The 15,796-nt window shown below is 42.3% G+C and overlaps 1 protein-coding gene across 2 annotated transcripts in view; it reads right to left on the minus strand.

Moving 5' to 3' along the window:
- Positions 1-15,796, minus strand: part of PLCB1 (phospholipase C beta 1) — a 339,645-nt gene that overhangs the window by 55,172 nt on the left and 268,677 nt on the right. For both annotated transcript variants that reach the window (XM_066316543.1, XM_066316544.1), the window contains exons 24-31: positions 11,521-11,653; positions 10,621-10,674; positions 9,874-10,093; positions 6,592-6,772; positions 4,425-4,501; positions 4,244-4,333; positions 2,053-2,110; positions 1,002-1,088 (exon numbers count right to left, since the gene is read on the minus strand). In XM_066316543.1, coding sequence (XP_066172640.1) covers positions 1,002-1,088; positions 2,053-2,110; positions 4,244-4,333; positions 4,425-4,501; positions 6,592-6,772; positions 9,874-10,093; positions 10,621-10,674; positions 11,521-11,653 — 900 coding nt within the window. The remainder of the gene's footprint in view (positions 1-1,001; positions 1,089-2,052; positions 2,111-4,243; positions 4,334-4,424; positions 4,502-6,591; positions 6,773-9,873; positions 10,094-10,620; positions 10,675-11,520; positions 11,654-15,796) is intronic.

The following is a 15,796-nucleotide window of genomic DNA, read 5'->3' on the forward strand; positions in this document are numbered from 1 at the left end:
GTTTATTTATAAACATGATTTTTAAAAGATGAGTAGAAAACTAGAAACGCAAACATTTTTATTTTCCCCAACTATTGTAACCTTCTGGCAATTCAGCCCTTAGCCTAATTAATTCTCTGGCTACTTCACAGAGGTGACATGACAGCACTGATCAAGTCACAGCCAGTGCTAGAACTCAGGCTGTAACAGGGACAGAAACGTTGGGACTGTGGACACAGACAAGGAATGAGAACCGAAGCCAAGGACACACGTTTGAGCAAGAGCAGAGAAAATGAAAGCAGACATGACACAGTGGGCTGTGAGGAATTACACTTGAATATGAACCCTGCTGAAAACAAGTCTCCCTCCTTGTGGAAGTCTGATTATACCTAGGTCCTCCTACAGGAAAAAAATCAGGTACAAGTGCAGGAACCTTCTCCACTGAAGTTGGTGGCCAAACTGCCACCAACCCCACTTGGAGCAAGAGCGAGCCCCCAGGCTTAAGGATCAGAACATGTATTTCCAAACGTTACATGTAGATGCAGTGCCTGAAATCAAATAGAGGAAATCCAGCAAGCAGTGTAGAATACAAAGCACGATTATTGTAAAGAAGCTTGTTGTTTCCCACAGAAATCCATCCTGAGAGATGGTCAGCAGGACCTGGGGGCAGCATGCTAAGGAGATATCTCTTTTTCCTTTCAATGGGAACTGTGTTTTGCTTCTGTGCAGCTCAGGCACAGGGGAGGGAAGGGCACACTCTGCTGGTCACAGCACCTTTTACACTGACAGCTTTTGGACAACCTGAGTGCAGAAAAATAACCCTGATCCCATGACATCTGGGCCTGAGGTGGTGCCCACACCAGGCAGCTGTTTGACTTCTCCCACCCTGAGTGTCAGTGAGGGTGGTTCTGATGCTGTCAGTGGATTCTCTCGTGTTTAAACATCAGCCTACCTGCTGCAAGAGCTCTTTCTCTCCTGAAGGACAATTTTAGCAGTGTAACATATGTTCAAAAACTCTTTACCTTAGGCTTTTCATCCAGTATTTGCTGACGAATCTCCTTGTGTTTTTCTACAAGTTTCTCCTGCCTTTTACTTTGAGCATCTTCTAGCTGTCAGAAAAGAGCAGAGGATCTTTTTAATGGATTGCACATCCTCACATTCCCGCCTCCTCCCCAACAAACATTCCACCCATCAAAATTAAAACATTACCTTCGAAACTATGAACAATTCCAATATAAAATGACACACCACTGCCTCGAGCATCCCTGAACACAACTGTTCGACAGTCAGGTGTGGACATGAAATATCAGATTCACATGTAAGATTCAGGATCAGAAATGCCTAAAGGACTGACTGCAGACTTCTAATGTTATTAAATTATAAATTTTGGGCTTCACTTAATAACGCACTCAGACATGAATCTACTTAATTTGCTAATTCTTTGCTTCTTAAATCAAGGCTCTTCTAAGCAAAAATGGGCCAACTTTGGAACCTAACGATCTTTGCATTGAAATTAAGAGAATTCAGTGGCTGCACACATTCCATAGTGATTTTACACCCCTAAGCACTCCAGTGCATAATTTCAGCTCAGTCTGAACCACCTGTAGCTTCAGAAAAGCTAACAACTGTAATGGAATTCTTTAATTTGTGTTTACAGAACTCACAGAATGCTTTTTACATTTCAGTAACTGTACAAATGCAATTAAAGTTAAAATATACTCTGCAATTAAACGTTCATTGACTTTCCTTATGCAATCTTTGCATTTGTGAGACAGCAAGCCTATTACAAAAATGTGTGCATTTTCCATGAATACACACAGGATATTCAGAGATGAAATTGTATTAAAATCTTCCCTCCTCAGCACCATCCTACAGATGCTGACTAACAACTAATGAGGAGCTGTCTGAAATCCCAGTTTTCCTTTAACTGGAATGTGAAGCAAAGTCTACGCTGCATCTGCTAAAAGTCAGCAGGTGCACAATGTTTATGCTGAAGCCTAGAATCTGCAGTTGAATATAATCTAAAAGATGAAAGGTGACATTTTAGATGCAGAACCCCTTGGCCTGACGTACCCTCTTTATGTACTGCACCACCTCCTGGATGTAGGATCGGATCATTTCTGTCTTCTCCCTGGGGAAAGCATTCCACGGTTATCGGAGTCAGTGAGATCACACCAATGGATTGAACTCCCTGCAACTCCTTGCCTCACCAAGGCCATGCTTAAGGATCTGTGTGACTGACTTTTCTGCACTCCCTGCACGTGTTCTTGTACCAGCTGCACCTTTATTGCACAGAGGGCTCAGACTTCCCCATGACCTGCACAAGGTCCCCCCGCTCTTCCCCAGCAGGCTTCTCCCACAGGATAATGCCGTGTTTTCCCAGCGCTGGTGCTGTTCCCACAGTCCCCGGTGTCAGCCTGGGAGCTCGCAGAGCCCTGAGCAGAGGCACAGTGCCACACTGTGGCAGAGGAGCAGCCTCAGGGCAGGCACTGCTGGTGACACCCGGGGACAAAGCTGCCCCAGGAGCACGGCAGGCACAGCCCGGCTCCCAGAGCTGAACCCTGGGGATGTGCAACTTCATGTCACACTCTGAGACTCATCTGGTAACCATCAGGCAAAGGCTGAACACAAGAACCCCCCAGAGGGGTAAATGCACATAAAATAACAATTTATGGCTGCTTCACTCAATCAGTTTCAGGACAGTTACTCCAAATCCTGATTGCCTCAGCCAAGACCAGTGAACTGCTCCTCAGGTGGCACTAAAATCAGGAGGATTTAGGGCAAGCCTTGGTAGGGTGTAAAAACATTAAGAACAATTAAAACACTGGATTATTATTATCTTTGTGTAATATTCCTTCCCAAACCTGTGCAAAAGCTTTAGATGAACAATAGTAGCCAGAGTGATTGAAAAGGGATTCACCAGAAGCTCTCTGCCCCACTCTCAAAGTGAGGACAAGCTGTGTCACAGACAGGGGAGAGCTGACTTCCCCAGAGTTCCCAGCTCACCTCTCTCAAGGGCTCTTTGAAAAGCCCGACAGAGGAAAGTCCTTGGGAAAAATGAGAAAAAAAAATGAAAGGGAAAGAGAAAAGAACTGCTCCTTGCCTCTCCCTGAGCCTTTCTCACTAGTGCCTCATTTACCTCTCAGCAAATCATTTCCTACTGCAATTGATTTTTACTGCTGCAGCATTTCCATAATGGCCAACTGCTTTTTTCTAATATGAATTCCATGCCTTCTGAACAGCTCTAACTAAATTAAGTATTTCTCCCTCTTTTTCACAATAAATTATTCTCATCCTTTTTTTAAAATAGGATGCTTATTGAAATTTTTAATGTGTTGATTCTTAAACTACCTGAAACACTTCACTGTGCGTGTCTGTGATTTCCTTTCAGTGTTACCAAATACAGCTTCTCTCTTTTGAGGCTCCAAAACCTGTGCAAACCCTTTTACCTGCAGAAAACCAAACACACTTGTGCCTTTGTTACATGGTAAAACTCAAACATTAGAGGGTTTCTTTTGTTTTGTTTTGTTTGTTCCTCTCGCACTTTAACTGCTCTAAAGTAAAGACTGGTAACAAGAATAGCAGTGCAAGTTTAAAATGCTCCATTTTCTTTTTGAGCTGCTTGCCAAAACAAATGAAGGAGGACAAACAAACCTAGATACTGTGCCCTTGGGAAGAACATAATCAACTTGCACAACTGCAGTTTGTGCTGTCTGGGGGTGCATAAATGAAATTAGTCTTGTGTCTGCACAGGGACACTGCACCCTCAGAGTTCAGCTTTCCCCTGTCTCTCCCCCAAAGTGTCACTGTCACTGGTGGAGGATCATTGGCAGTGTCTGAGGGGAGTTTATCCCAAAACTGAGTAAACCTCAGTGTGGTGTTGCCATTTCTTCTGAGAGAGCAGCTTTAATGGAGTGAAGAAGAAAAGACAATTCACAAATAGAAATCCAACACTGCAGGAACAGGACCATTAAAGCTATTTTTACTCAGAGAAACAGTGCCTGGATGAAGAGCATTTTGGGGAGCTGCTCCATGAGGTGCTCCCAGGAACAAACCCACTCCACACACCACTGCTGCTGGCCCAGGCTCTCCCTGCCCACAGAACAGGAGATTGCATTAGCCCCAGGAAATGAAATTATTACCAGGGAAAGGACTCTGGTGAGGTCTGACTAAAGGCTGCCTTGGATTTAGGGTCGAGACCTTCCTTTGATTTACCAGCTGCGAAAAATCTTGTATAAGGATAGGGATCTAGGGATATACTTACTCTTCCATTTGATTTTTATCCTTCGACTTTGCTTCTGTGATCTTCTCCTGCCTCTTCTTGTCCATTTTTTTCTTCAGCTCTTTCTTTTCTCTAAAGTATGAAATACAAAGGGACGTTCAAAAAGTTATCTAAACAAATCCCATGAGAAGCCGCAATCAATGATAAAGGAAACAGCACTTACTTTTCACATGTTTCTTTCAGTTTCTTTAGCTGGTTGTTCTGACACTCCTCTGCTACATCTGTCAGCTTCTGAATTAGCTATAAAGAAAACCCCAAGAAATAAAAATATGTATTTTCAGCTAACCTCACAGAGGCAGCTAAATTTCCTCAAAAGTCTGCAGCGGACACAAAAGTGTTACGCCATTTCCAGATTAATTACCAACGATCAAAAGCCAGTAAACATTATTATCAGTGTAAACACATTATTAACTTGTGGAGTTCAGCCAGAATGGTGCATATCCAACTCACACAGAAACTGCTACTTCTCTGTACATCAAGGTGATATAATAAGTATTAAATGTAAAACCAAAATGTATTTCGAGTACTTTACCGTTGCTAGGAATGAAAATGCCTGTGAAAAATCACAAGGGGTCACAAATTGAATTTACACAATGCTAATTGTCAGCTGAATTCCTGTGTCACAGAATATCCAGGTTTTTCTGGGGGGGCTGAAAACATTCCTCTTGTAATGAGGGTTATTACAAGGAATGGTTTGGATTTGGGGTGGTCAGGGGGATGCTGAAAATCAGGCATGACAGTTATGAAAGCCAAGCATAAAGAAACACAGCCTACGTTTTGGTCACAGAATGAAAACCTCTGAGCCACTGGTTTGAAATCTGCTGTGGTTTCAATCTCCTTTGTGCCCAAACCAGTCACAAAAGCCAGGCCTGTGGTGGGCATGCTGACAGGACAGGAGCCATGTAGGGCAGGGCTCCTACCCCACTTCAATGAACAGTGAATAAAGTGGGAAATGGCACCCATTTGGTCTGATCACTCTTCTAGGTTAAGTCCGATTTTGTAAAATCGCCCTCTGAGGGTGATGAACCAGGAATGTATAACAAGGTACAGCTGGTCTGATCCAACTTTTCATTCCTTAGATCAAAGTAGAAAGGTGCCAACAATAGGCTCCCCTCTAAAAGAAAGCCATCAGGAAGAATCTCTCAGCTGAAAGGCAAATTTTAATTGGAATATTAACTCCTGCACAGCGAAGAGTGAAAATGCCCGAAAGTTCTGTGCTAAAAATGTATTTACTGTGCCACCACCTAACAGGATAATGGTAGAAATGTAACTTTGCTTTGAGAAATGCCTTTTCCCATTTTGGAATGAGAACAAGTTACCTACCTCATAAGCCCAACTGTGTGGGTCTAAAACGGCTCTTTTTTATAAAAGTTCAAATCTGGGAGATGCAGCCACCAGCTGCTACTGGGATGGGGACTGTCCCCCTGTGGTGCAGGTAACTGTGTCCATACAGCCACCCTGGAGCAGCTGTGACTCACACAGGGGTGGTGATAAACATCACAACTCTGTGCTGTGATCCATGGAAATCGCTCTGTGCAGGGGCCTTGCTGAGCAATATCCACACACAAATCACTCCTCTGACCTGCTCCTTTTGGCTGGCAGGGCAGAGGAGACAAATCACTTCACTCAACAGGAGAGAGGCAAAACATCAGGTAATAGAAAAAATTGAAAGAGGGGGTTGTCTGGAGTTGAGAAACAGCTTGCACTCCCATAACACCCTTTAAAAATGTTCATTTCTGCCTACGAATATCCATTAGCATCAGCTTCCATCTGTCCAAGCTCCTCTATTTCAGCTCAGAGGGCCTATGATCCTGCTCGAGTCGTCAGCCAAACTCCAGCTGTAAAAACAAAGCCGACTTGGACCAATGAATGCAAAACATTTCTTCACCATATACAGAAAATGTCCTGCACCCCCTTAAAGCGTTCATCTGCCACAGGAACACTCTTTGGCACAGCCCTCTGTCCTGGGGAACGTTTGAGGCTATTTTCATGGTGTTTTGATTTATTTTCTGGCTAATCCTGCCTCTTTGTGTGTCACAGGTTTGAAAAAGTGGCAGAACAAAAGAGGAGCATCATCCAAAAGCTGCAGTAAGACGAGAGTTATGTAACCAGAGGTAGCAATAATGCTGTTCCCTTTGTGCCTTCCACCCAAAGCCTTACAAACTGCTGGAAGTGTTAGTGACAAAGTGACACAACAGCCTCTTGAAGCTGCAGAAGAGCACAGGGAAGTGAAGCTCTGGCAGAGATTCCAAGTAAGAGGAAGCCCCAGCTAATGAGAATTTGTCCTGGTGCCATCAGTGCTCACCCTGAGCTCGACACCACAAACCTACCAGCTTGATGTGCTCCCGTTTCTGGTACTTCTCACTGTAATACTGCTCCTGCCTGAGGTTCAGCAGCTGCTGCTGCTGCTTCTCCTTCAGCTCCACCAGCTTCTGTGTCATCTCGGAGTCCAGTGCAGCCAGTTCCTGCTCGATGGTGGAGGAGCTGTGGTCAGGGCTGCTTGTCTCAGACCTGCAAGGACACAGCACACCGCGAGGGGTCTCGGTCACCAGGCACCTACAGCCTGCCTTGATTTATTTAAATTTACCTTTTAAAGTCAGATAGTTATAAGTAGTCCATTAGTAAGTTCCTCAGCACCACACACAGAGCAGGAAGATAGGTTAGTTTAGTAAGTTCAATAATTGAATTAAAAAGAAATGATTAACGATTTATTAATGGAATGGCTACGGCTTTTAAACCTCATTTCACTGACCCACCAGGGCGGTGTGAACCAGACTTACTATAAGTGAGCTACAAACACAACTGCCAAGATTTCCCTGGAACAGATGCTCATGGAACTTGTTTATCCACTTCCAGACATAACTTAAACTTCAAAGCTGCAGAGCCTTCAGCAGAAAGGGTGAATGCCGTGTATTTTGGAAACCGAGTCATCCCTGCAAGCACTCAGCAATAAATTTTAAAGCCTAACGTTACATCTGCATTTACCAAATGCTTCACATGGTAGGAACATCCCTTTATTTGGTGTTTTCTTCCCCCTTCAGGAAATGCCATGCATAGCACACACAGTGAAGTGCTCCACGGGCTGCTGACTTCAGAAGGAAAGTTCACACCCCAGTGGGGAGCAAACCTCAGACAGGCACCTCTCAGGAGCAAAAGAAAAACACAACAAGGAAGCTAAAAAGCAACACTGAGGAACAGTTTGGGTCTGTTTTACTCTCTGTTAAGACAGAAGGAAGGATAGATGTAACTGTGAAAGGAGATATGATGACACTAAACTGCCCATGAGAAAAATAAGCAGCAAACCCAGTCTCACTCTTAGGCCAGCACTAAACCAAACCCAAGGAAAAATACATTAAAAAAATAAGATTATGCTGTGTCCCTGCTCTGCTGCTGTGTTTACTGCCATGCTCAGGTGCTAAATCAGTTGCCTGGGAAACGTCAGAACAGCGCAGGAGATGGACAAAACAACAAAACCTTGAACAGGGAGGGCTGACACGGGGAGAAAAATGAGTTTGCTCCTCAGAAATGTGCTGAGATTACAATGCAGAGAACTGGCTCTGCCTCTCTTCTCTCTCCCAGGTTCAAGTGTGCAGCTGCTGTCACTTAGAGTTACTTCACCTGAAATAATGTGATCCTGCTTTCATCCGTCCGAGGACGCCGATCCCAAGGTAGCCTCCTTTTATTTCTTGTGTTTTTATTGTATTTGAATGTTCTGCTAAGAGGTTAAGTGGTGTCAGTGTGATGGGTGAGGGTAATTTAAACATTACAGAGCCAGAAGACAGCATTAAGGAATATTACAGTCAGCATATTATGCCATTACACAACACATATTTTAAAGCTGACAGTTTTTCTTGTATTCTGGAAAAAAGAAATCAGGCCTATTTCTAAACACTGGCTAAAACATTGGTTGTTTTTAATAGGACATGATCATTAGAGAAACTTCAGACCAACACCAACAAAACACTTGGGCATGTGTATAAATAAATATTTCAAACTTCCTGTAGACAATGGCTTTACTGAATCTTGGCTCAGTTTTGGACAAGGGTAAAAAGCAGAGATTGCTCCTGACCAAGACAACACATTTTAATGGTCATCTGATACAGGGACTCCTGTGAAGGAGTCACTTACACTTTGCAGTTACAGGCAAATAGTGCCAGAAATAATTTAAAATGATAAAACCCTCTTTCTGCTTGGGATGCAGTGCTCTATTACAAGTCTACTGCTTGAGATAATATGTACTTGAAAGCTTGGAAATCCCTGAAAACGTATTCCTGCCTTTTCTAGAATTTAACCTCCGGACTTTTCTGTATCTGCACATAAAACACCAGTGTGGCAGCTCCACGTAGGAGACTGCAGGGTTTTACTGCCTGACATCATCAATGGTTTGCTGTCAGATCACAACACACTAAAATAAAATCTCAAATCCTTTTTTGCTCAAAAACAAATGAGTCATTTTATTTATTCAGCTTGATTTTCTGCTTAGATGTGAATAGGAAGAAAGACAGAAATGTGCTGTGGTTTTGCCTGCCACTGTCTGTCACACACTTCGGTGATGGAAAACACTGCAGATAAAATATCCCTGTGCTTGCAGTTGACAGCCAGTCATTAAAGGGAGTTTGTTAAACTCAAGTACAGAACCTGAAAGCTTGAAAACTGGCAACAGTGAAGGCCAGCAGAACACAGATGTATTGTGAGCGTCAAGTTCTTATTAAGCCCAATGACATTCTGTCATCAGGAAAGCAGAAATGAATAAGCTCCTGCCCAGGGACAAGTTATGGCCTTAGTCCCAGTCACTTACATTTAAAGGTACTATCAACAAGGTTGGCAGCCAGAGCAGGCTTGCAGCTTTTTTCTCTGATCATCTCCTACCAAAAAGCAAATTTTTAAAAAAAAAGTTCATTCAATATCATCATATATAAAAACTGCAGCTTCATCAGTTTCACGTTAAAGTTAAGAGGACTTTTGTGCTTATCTAGTTACTTTAAAAAACACATGATGTTAAAAGGATGCACCAAGGGGAGAAATAAAAGTTCAATTGCGAGGGTATCTGACACTGATTGGCTCTATGTGTGTATATGTTTTGCCAGGAGTTATAAATTGATAATTTACATACAGGTAATAATTAACATACAGTTCCTTTCCATAAGAACAAGGCAATAATTGTGGAAAGGTTAGTAAGGATTCATTGCAGCCTTTGCATTTCAAACTGATAAATAGTTGATAAATAAATAATATAAAAATTGTATCAGGACAGAGATAGAGACAGGGTGGTGCAAAGCTTGAAAAGAGAAAGCACAGAAAGGCAAAGCCAGGCAATCTTTAAGGGATCCCCAAGTGATCTGGATCAATCATGGTTCAAACAGCAGTCAGGTGTTTATTATCTGCAAGTGCTTCTTTCCCCTATTTCTACATCTGCTGCCTTCTACTGTGGCCTGAGTTTATCCAAGGCTCTAACTCGGAGCCAACCCTCTCATCTCCCCCATTAACCAGGAATCTGCTGCTTTTGATTTTTCCTGTGCTCTGTCACCTCCGTATGATTTCTCTGCTGTAAAAGGCAGCCTGAGTGAGGATCTCCAGCAGCACACTGATGAGGCAGGTTGTGCTTCACCCACCTCTTCTTGCTGTCCCTTTTTGCAGTTTTCTCTAGCACTGCTCTCCGCCGCAGGTAGTCGTTCTGGATCTCGTTGTACTTTGCCGTGTGCTCTTTGATCAGGTCGGTGGTTTTCTTGTGGTGCCTCTTCACCAGGTCCTTCATTTCCTTGTAGTGCTTCTTTTGAAGCTTAACAAAGGACTTCTGTTGTTTCAGCTCCTCAATGGTCTGTGCTTCCACTTCTGCAATGATAATAACAAAAGCCACTTCAATTTTCCAGCAGTGTAGGATTTCAGTCGGAGGAGCCAGGGATTGCTGTGAGCAGGAATGAAACAAAACCTGCTTGCTTACTGTGAGTAAAGGAAACATGGCACAGAACTGAGTAGTTCTACCTGAAATAAGGTAACTGGATTGAAAGCACTGGGATAAAATGGTTCCACTACTATTCACTACATTCAGAACAAATTTAGGTTCTGTTCTCACAATAACGCAGCTCCTTTTTCTGTGTTAGATGGTAACTTGGTACTCATGAGACTACATAGAACAATTCCAAAAAAATTCCCTTCTGGCATCCCATCTCATGGAATGTGCCCAAACATTGCTTACTTCAAACCTGAGGAAGAACACTTGGCATGTGCATTTTCTAGGAATTACTGCAGTCCTAATCACTGGAAGAAATGCCCAAGCCATGTGGCCTATTTCATAAAAAAGATGTTTTTCTTGGCAAGACAGCTTATCATTCATGCAGTGTAATCTGTGCAATTATTACCTGTGAGGACACTCTGGATAAGATCTTCTGTCTTTGCAGGTGCTTTCACAGAACCTACAGGTAAAGGAGATGTTTAATTCCAATTCTTTTAAAACAACAGCCAGGACAGTGCTGAGTATTAAAACACGGCAGGTGACACAGGACACACCCTGACATGGGCAGTTATTAATCACTGGAAAAAAATACATCTTTTGAGCAGGAGAGGAGCAACATGAAAACACCAACCCTCTGGCCCAACACAGAAAGGTGACCTTCCAAAAACCCACCCGAGCTGTGTTGTTTTACTGGTGAGCAGGATTGAACTCCCTGATACCACTCACATGAGCCATTTGAATGGCATTAGGCTGACAGTACAACTTTATCACATATTGTGACATCAGTGCAAAATTCCTGCACAGAGGATGAATCCAGCTCCCTGGAAGTCAGTCAGATCCTGCCTATAGAGACTGCAGTCATAAAAATATAAACAGTGTTCAACAGGCATTTGCTATAGGAGATGTGTCAATACAAAACAGAGAAGTGCCTAAGACAGTCTTTTGTGTGTGGACTAAGATGTAACTATGTGCATAAATTAGGCAGAGTTGTAAAAACAATTCCAAAACATTCCTCTACTTGTAACAACAACAACAAAAAAAACCCCCAGCATATTTTCTTGCTTGTAATGAATTTCAGTTTCACCAGTAATGCAGCTGTTAAGTAGAAAATATTTGTATATTTGAAGCAGAGAATAGTGGTGGGAAAGTTTTTACCTATTTTAGACAAACAAAACAAACACACACAACTTCCCACCTTTGTTCTTTAAACACAAAGCACTTGAAAAATTATTATCCAGACTAATTTTGAAAAGATGGGACTTTTTTTTTTTCCCTTTTCTTTTGTTTTGTTGTTTGTTTTTTTTACCTGGTGTTGGCTGGCTGTGGACAACCTGAGTTGCTGGTTTCGGTGTGAGGGAGGCAGTGAAATTTACCCCATTTTCTGCTGGTGTTGGCCTGGGTTCATTGTTAGCTTCAGACGGTGCATCCCCATGGTCAATCTGAAATCACATCATAATTCACATGATTCTTCCCAACTAACAGACCTCATTTATTTGCAGGTCCAGTTTAACCTGGTTTTTAAATGTAAAATTCTGCAGACGTTGTATCTAAAAATCATTCTAAAATAAAACGACAGAAGAAGGCATCCTTAAGAACTGTGATAACCCAGGTGGCTCATTTGTGCAGGGAAAATTTCAAGAAGAAATGGAGCATGTATTATTCTGAAAAAGTATTTTAAGCAGATATAACTCATCAGGGACATTTTTTCAGTACAACATATATTAGCTGCACCAGATGTGAAGGCTATATTGCAGTGAAGAGCCATAAAATCTTTCTAGAAATAACGGAGGTGCTGGCAGGAGAATGCTCCTCAAATCCCTGCTGTGAAAAAAATACGTGTACACAAGATTACTTTTAAATTTCATAGCTACACACAGCACTGTCATTATTCACCATTCTCACAGAACAGGAACATCCTTCTGACTCCCAAGATCTTACATTCTCGTAACTACACTCCAAGGACAACAGAGAAACAGTACCTCCATTCTGCTGCATGAACACATCTGTGGTATCCAAACATTTAAGCATTTTCCACAATCTTTTCCTTCTCTCCAGTCTCCTGAAGGCTCAGGCTTGCAGCATGCACTGCACTACACACTGAACATGTGAAAGTGTCCCTGTGACCATCAGGTTTTAAGGAGGCACCTGGCATTCAGTAAACAGAAGGTCATTCAAAGCAATTTTGATTTTGGAATGGCCAGGCCCCGCTTCCTGCTGTCCCTGCGAGGGGCCCGTTGCCATGGTGTCTCAGGGAAGTTTTGGATTTGTTCCTTCAGCTGCTTCCATCTCCTTCTTTGATGGTAATCACATTACATGCAGAGGCAGGATACCACAGTTGGGTTTTTCTGCCCCGTGATTACTCCACACTTGCAAACTATCAGCCTGTGCTGCATCAACAGAGGCAAAACAGATTTTGATCCAACTGTTTTGTGCTGCTCCTGCTGCTGATTTCCTTCAGCCTGGCCCTGACATTACACTCTATATTGCAAAACAATTCCTGTCTCAACAGCCTATTCCTACCAGAATTACAGGAGAGAGATACTGTAGGCAGAAACATGATGCAATTGAAAACCACGGCCAACAACTTCATTTATATCAAGGAGGAACAATGCAATAAAATATGGAAAAAACCTCGTTTAGCCAACATTTGTAACAGAGGAACAATGTGACGGGCCAAAGCTGTAGCTGTGACACACACAGATGTGGTTATCCTCGCAGTTCTCCTCAGGCTGCAGCTCATTACTTCAATAAAAACCCTGTTTGCTACACAGATCATCAACATTGAATACAAATAAAGGCAGAAATCCTAACTTCCTGCAGCTCTGTGCCCCATTGCATGGGAAGTGGGTATTATCTTCGTTTGAGACCTGCTTTTTACGTGCTGTGAAATGCTGCATCACAGCTTGTTGGGGAACTATTAATATAACCTGTCAGTTTGGGACATAAAGCATCTGCTTTCAGAAACTGAAGCAGAAATGTGAGGCAGGATCGTGAAGTGAATAAGGAGTAACTTTCACTACATCAAGCAATCTAATCTCATTAAAAAGCACTTTCACCATAATTCATCACACGATGCTAAAAGAACGCTAAAATAAACACGATGTTTCCTTAAAAAAACACGGATTTTCGCTTTTAGGCTGTTTTCAAAACACGATGCAATCCAGCCTTCTAATTTACAGTTTTAATAGTCACATAAACTGGTTTCTATTTCACATTGCCCTGTCTTTTGCTATACAGTGCATTTACTAAGTAGAGAGATCCATACCCAAAGAGGAATCTATATGGTCTATTTTTATTTCTACAGAGAAAAGGAACTACTTCAGGCTTGGATTAGTTCTTACCAAGAAATTCTCTGCAAATTCCTCTGGATTGTTCTTCCTGTCTGTAAAGGACACTTGGCAGGGGAAGAGAGGGCAACCTTCACTACCTGTATGTTCTTATTGATTTACAATCTCTATGAGATTTACAATGTTCATTGAAAGGTGCAAAACCCACACTGCAGGCATTCCATTCCCCAAAAACAGCTCTTCTCAGGCCAGGCCGGACAGCAAGAACTGACCAAGAAAAGTAAAGGTAGGAACTTCTATCATATTTATGATGAGAACTTTGTAAATAAATCCAGAAAAGATGCTGGAACCTCAGCCAGTTCTTCAGCATTCTTTGTTTATGTGATTACACTGACCATTAACACACTAGGTAATGTGAAGCCTGAAGGTAGGCTGATATATTTGGTTAAAACAATGCACTATTTGGTACCTTATTTCACTGTTGTTCTCTAAGAAAGCCTTTGGAACTTCCTACAGAGGTTGAGTTTAAACTCCTATAGCAAGGAAAGCAAAGCGAAAACCTCTCAGTGATCCTCTGACAGCTGCTCAGATCAAAAATGCGTGTGAGGGGAAGGAAAGAGGTGTGGGGAGTGAAATCTGTGCTGTGAGACAGCTCAGCTTTGCACACAGTCAATTCTAGTGTGTAAGGTTGAAACTGGGCATTGAGAATGTGAATCCAGGTGCATTCAGGCGTTCATTTCTGGCAAACACACTTGGGTTTCTTCAGCTGAGTTGCCAGTGAATGCACTTGCAATTACTAATCAGTGTGATTGTTGTGGGCCAACAGAAGTGAAGAAGACAGAGTGACAGATGAGGAAAATGTTGTCATCACAAAACATGGTCAGGGAATTCAAGATTTCCAAGTACAGACCAAAATACCTTACCCAAAAAGTGCCTTTACAATGGAAGGTACGAGTGGTGAATTCAGATTGACACAGTGTTAGTTTTGTCCCTGCTCCGTGGTGCTGCAGCTGACTCAACCATTACACATTTTTAGCAAACAGACCGTAATCACTACAGTTTTCTTTTAAGAAATATTTCTGTGCTTCTTCAAAACAACCTCCTTTATTCCATGAGTTTCCAGGCTCCTTGAGTTATCTCTCTTTCTTCCATTTGCTGCAGAAGATACTCTATGACAAGAATTTTTCTAACTAACAAATAAGTCTGTATATACCAGGAAAATCTGTAGGTTTTCAAAAGTAAAAATGACCTCTAAGGTATTTAAAGGATTATGTTAAAAAAAGGCTTTGCTATTAATATAGAATCTCATGTGTAGCGTGTCCTAGATAAATGTCTAAGATACTATTGAGCATTTCAGTGTCCTCATTCAGCAGAACTTGTGACACTGCACAAAGAGTAAATTGTTGGCTACTGAATTGTAATGACTTTCACTCCTTTGGTCTGCTTTGGGAATGTATTCTTGGTTACAAAATCTAGTTCAGTGAGGTTTTGCACATCTGAGAATTGCGGAAGGCAGGCACTAGAGCAGAGGGCAGTTTAGGATTAAAAAGCGTTTCTCTGTCTTTGCTAGAGACTGTGCTGAGAGCCTTTTGATCACTTGGTGTGCACAACACCAGGCACCTCTGACAGACAGTGCTGACACTCAAACACTGCTAGAAGCCCCAGTGACAGTGTCTGGAACAGAGAGACTGAATGTTTGAACATGCAGAGTCCATCAGAAACCACAGCTGAGCTCTCAGTTGTGCTCAGAACAACATTGTGCATTTGGGTACGTAGCACCTTCAATTACACAGAAAAAAAGGGTTTATGTATGTTTAACCCACGCTCTGAGGGCCCAGCCTGGCAGTATTAATATCAATAGATTAATGAACGAGAGGCTGATCGCAGGTGCCTTGAAAAATCAACATGGTTTTAATAAAGATGGAAAAGAATACAAAATGCAAAACAATAAAGCCGAGCACGGCCCAGAGACAAACTCCTTGCTGCTACAGCACCTCGAAATGCAAAAAGTGAAAAGTGTGGAGTTCCTTTGTTCTCTCTCTTTAGTTCCTAATTGCTTAGGTGGGCTTTTGGCCCTTGGCCCAATGAGTGTACCAAGAGTCCTTGAGTAACATTTCCAGGGTCCAATCTACACTTCTGTGCTGGCTCCGAGCCAATTGCAAAGAGAAATCCACAGAACCTTCCAGCTAACTTCTTAACATGTCAAAAGGTAAAGTGAAACTCTTTCCCTATTTGGGAACACCTGCTAGAGGTGTAGGGATTGCATTACCACAGGTTCACAGCTTAGTCTGCAGA

Source organism: Sylvia atricapilla, chromosome 3 (assembly GCF_009819655.1).
Source record: "Sylvia atricapilla isolate bSylAtr1 chromosome 3, bSylAtr1.pri, whole genome shotgun sequence".
Classification (NCBI taxonomy): Eukaryota; Metazoa; Chordata; class Aves; order Passeriformes; family Sylviidae; genus Sylvia; species Sylvia atricapilla.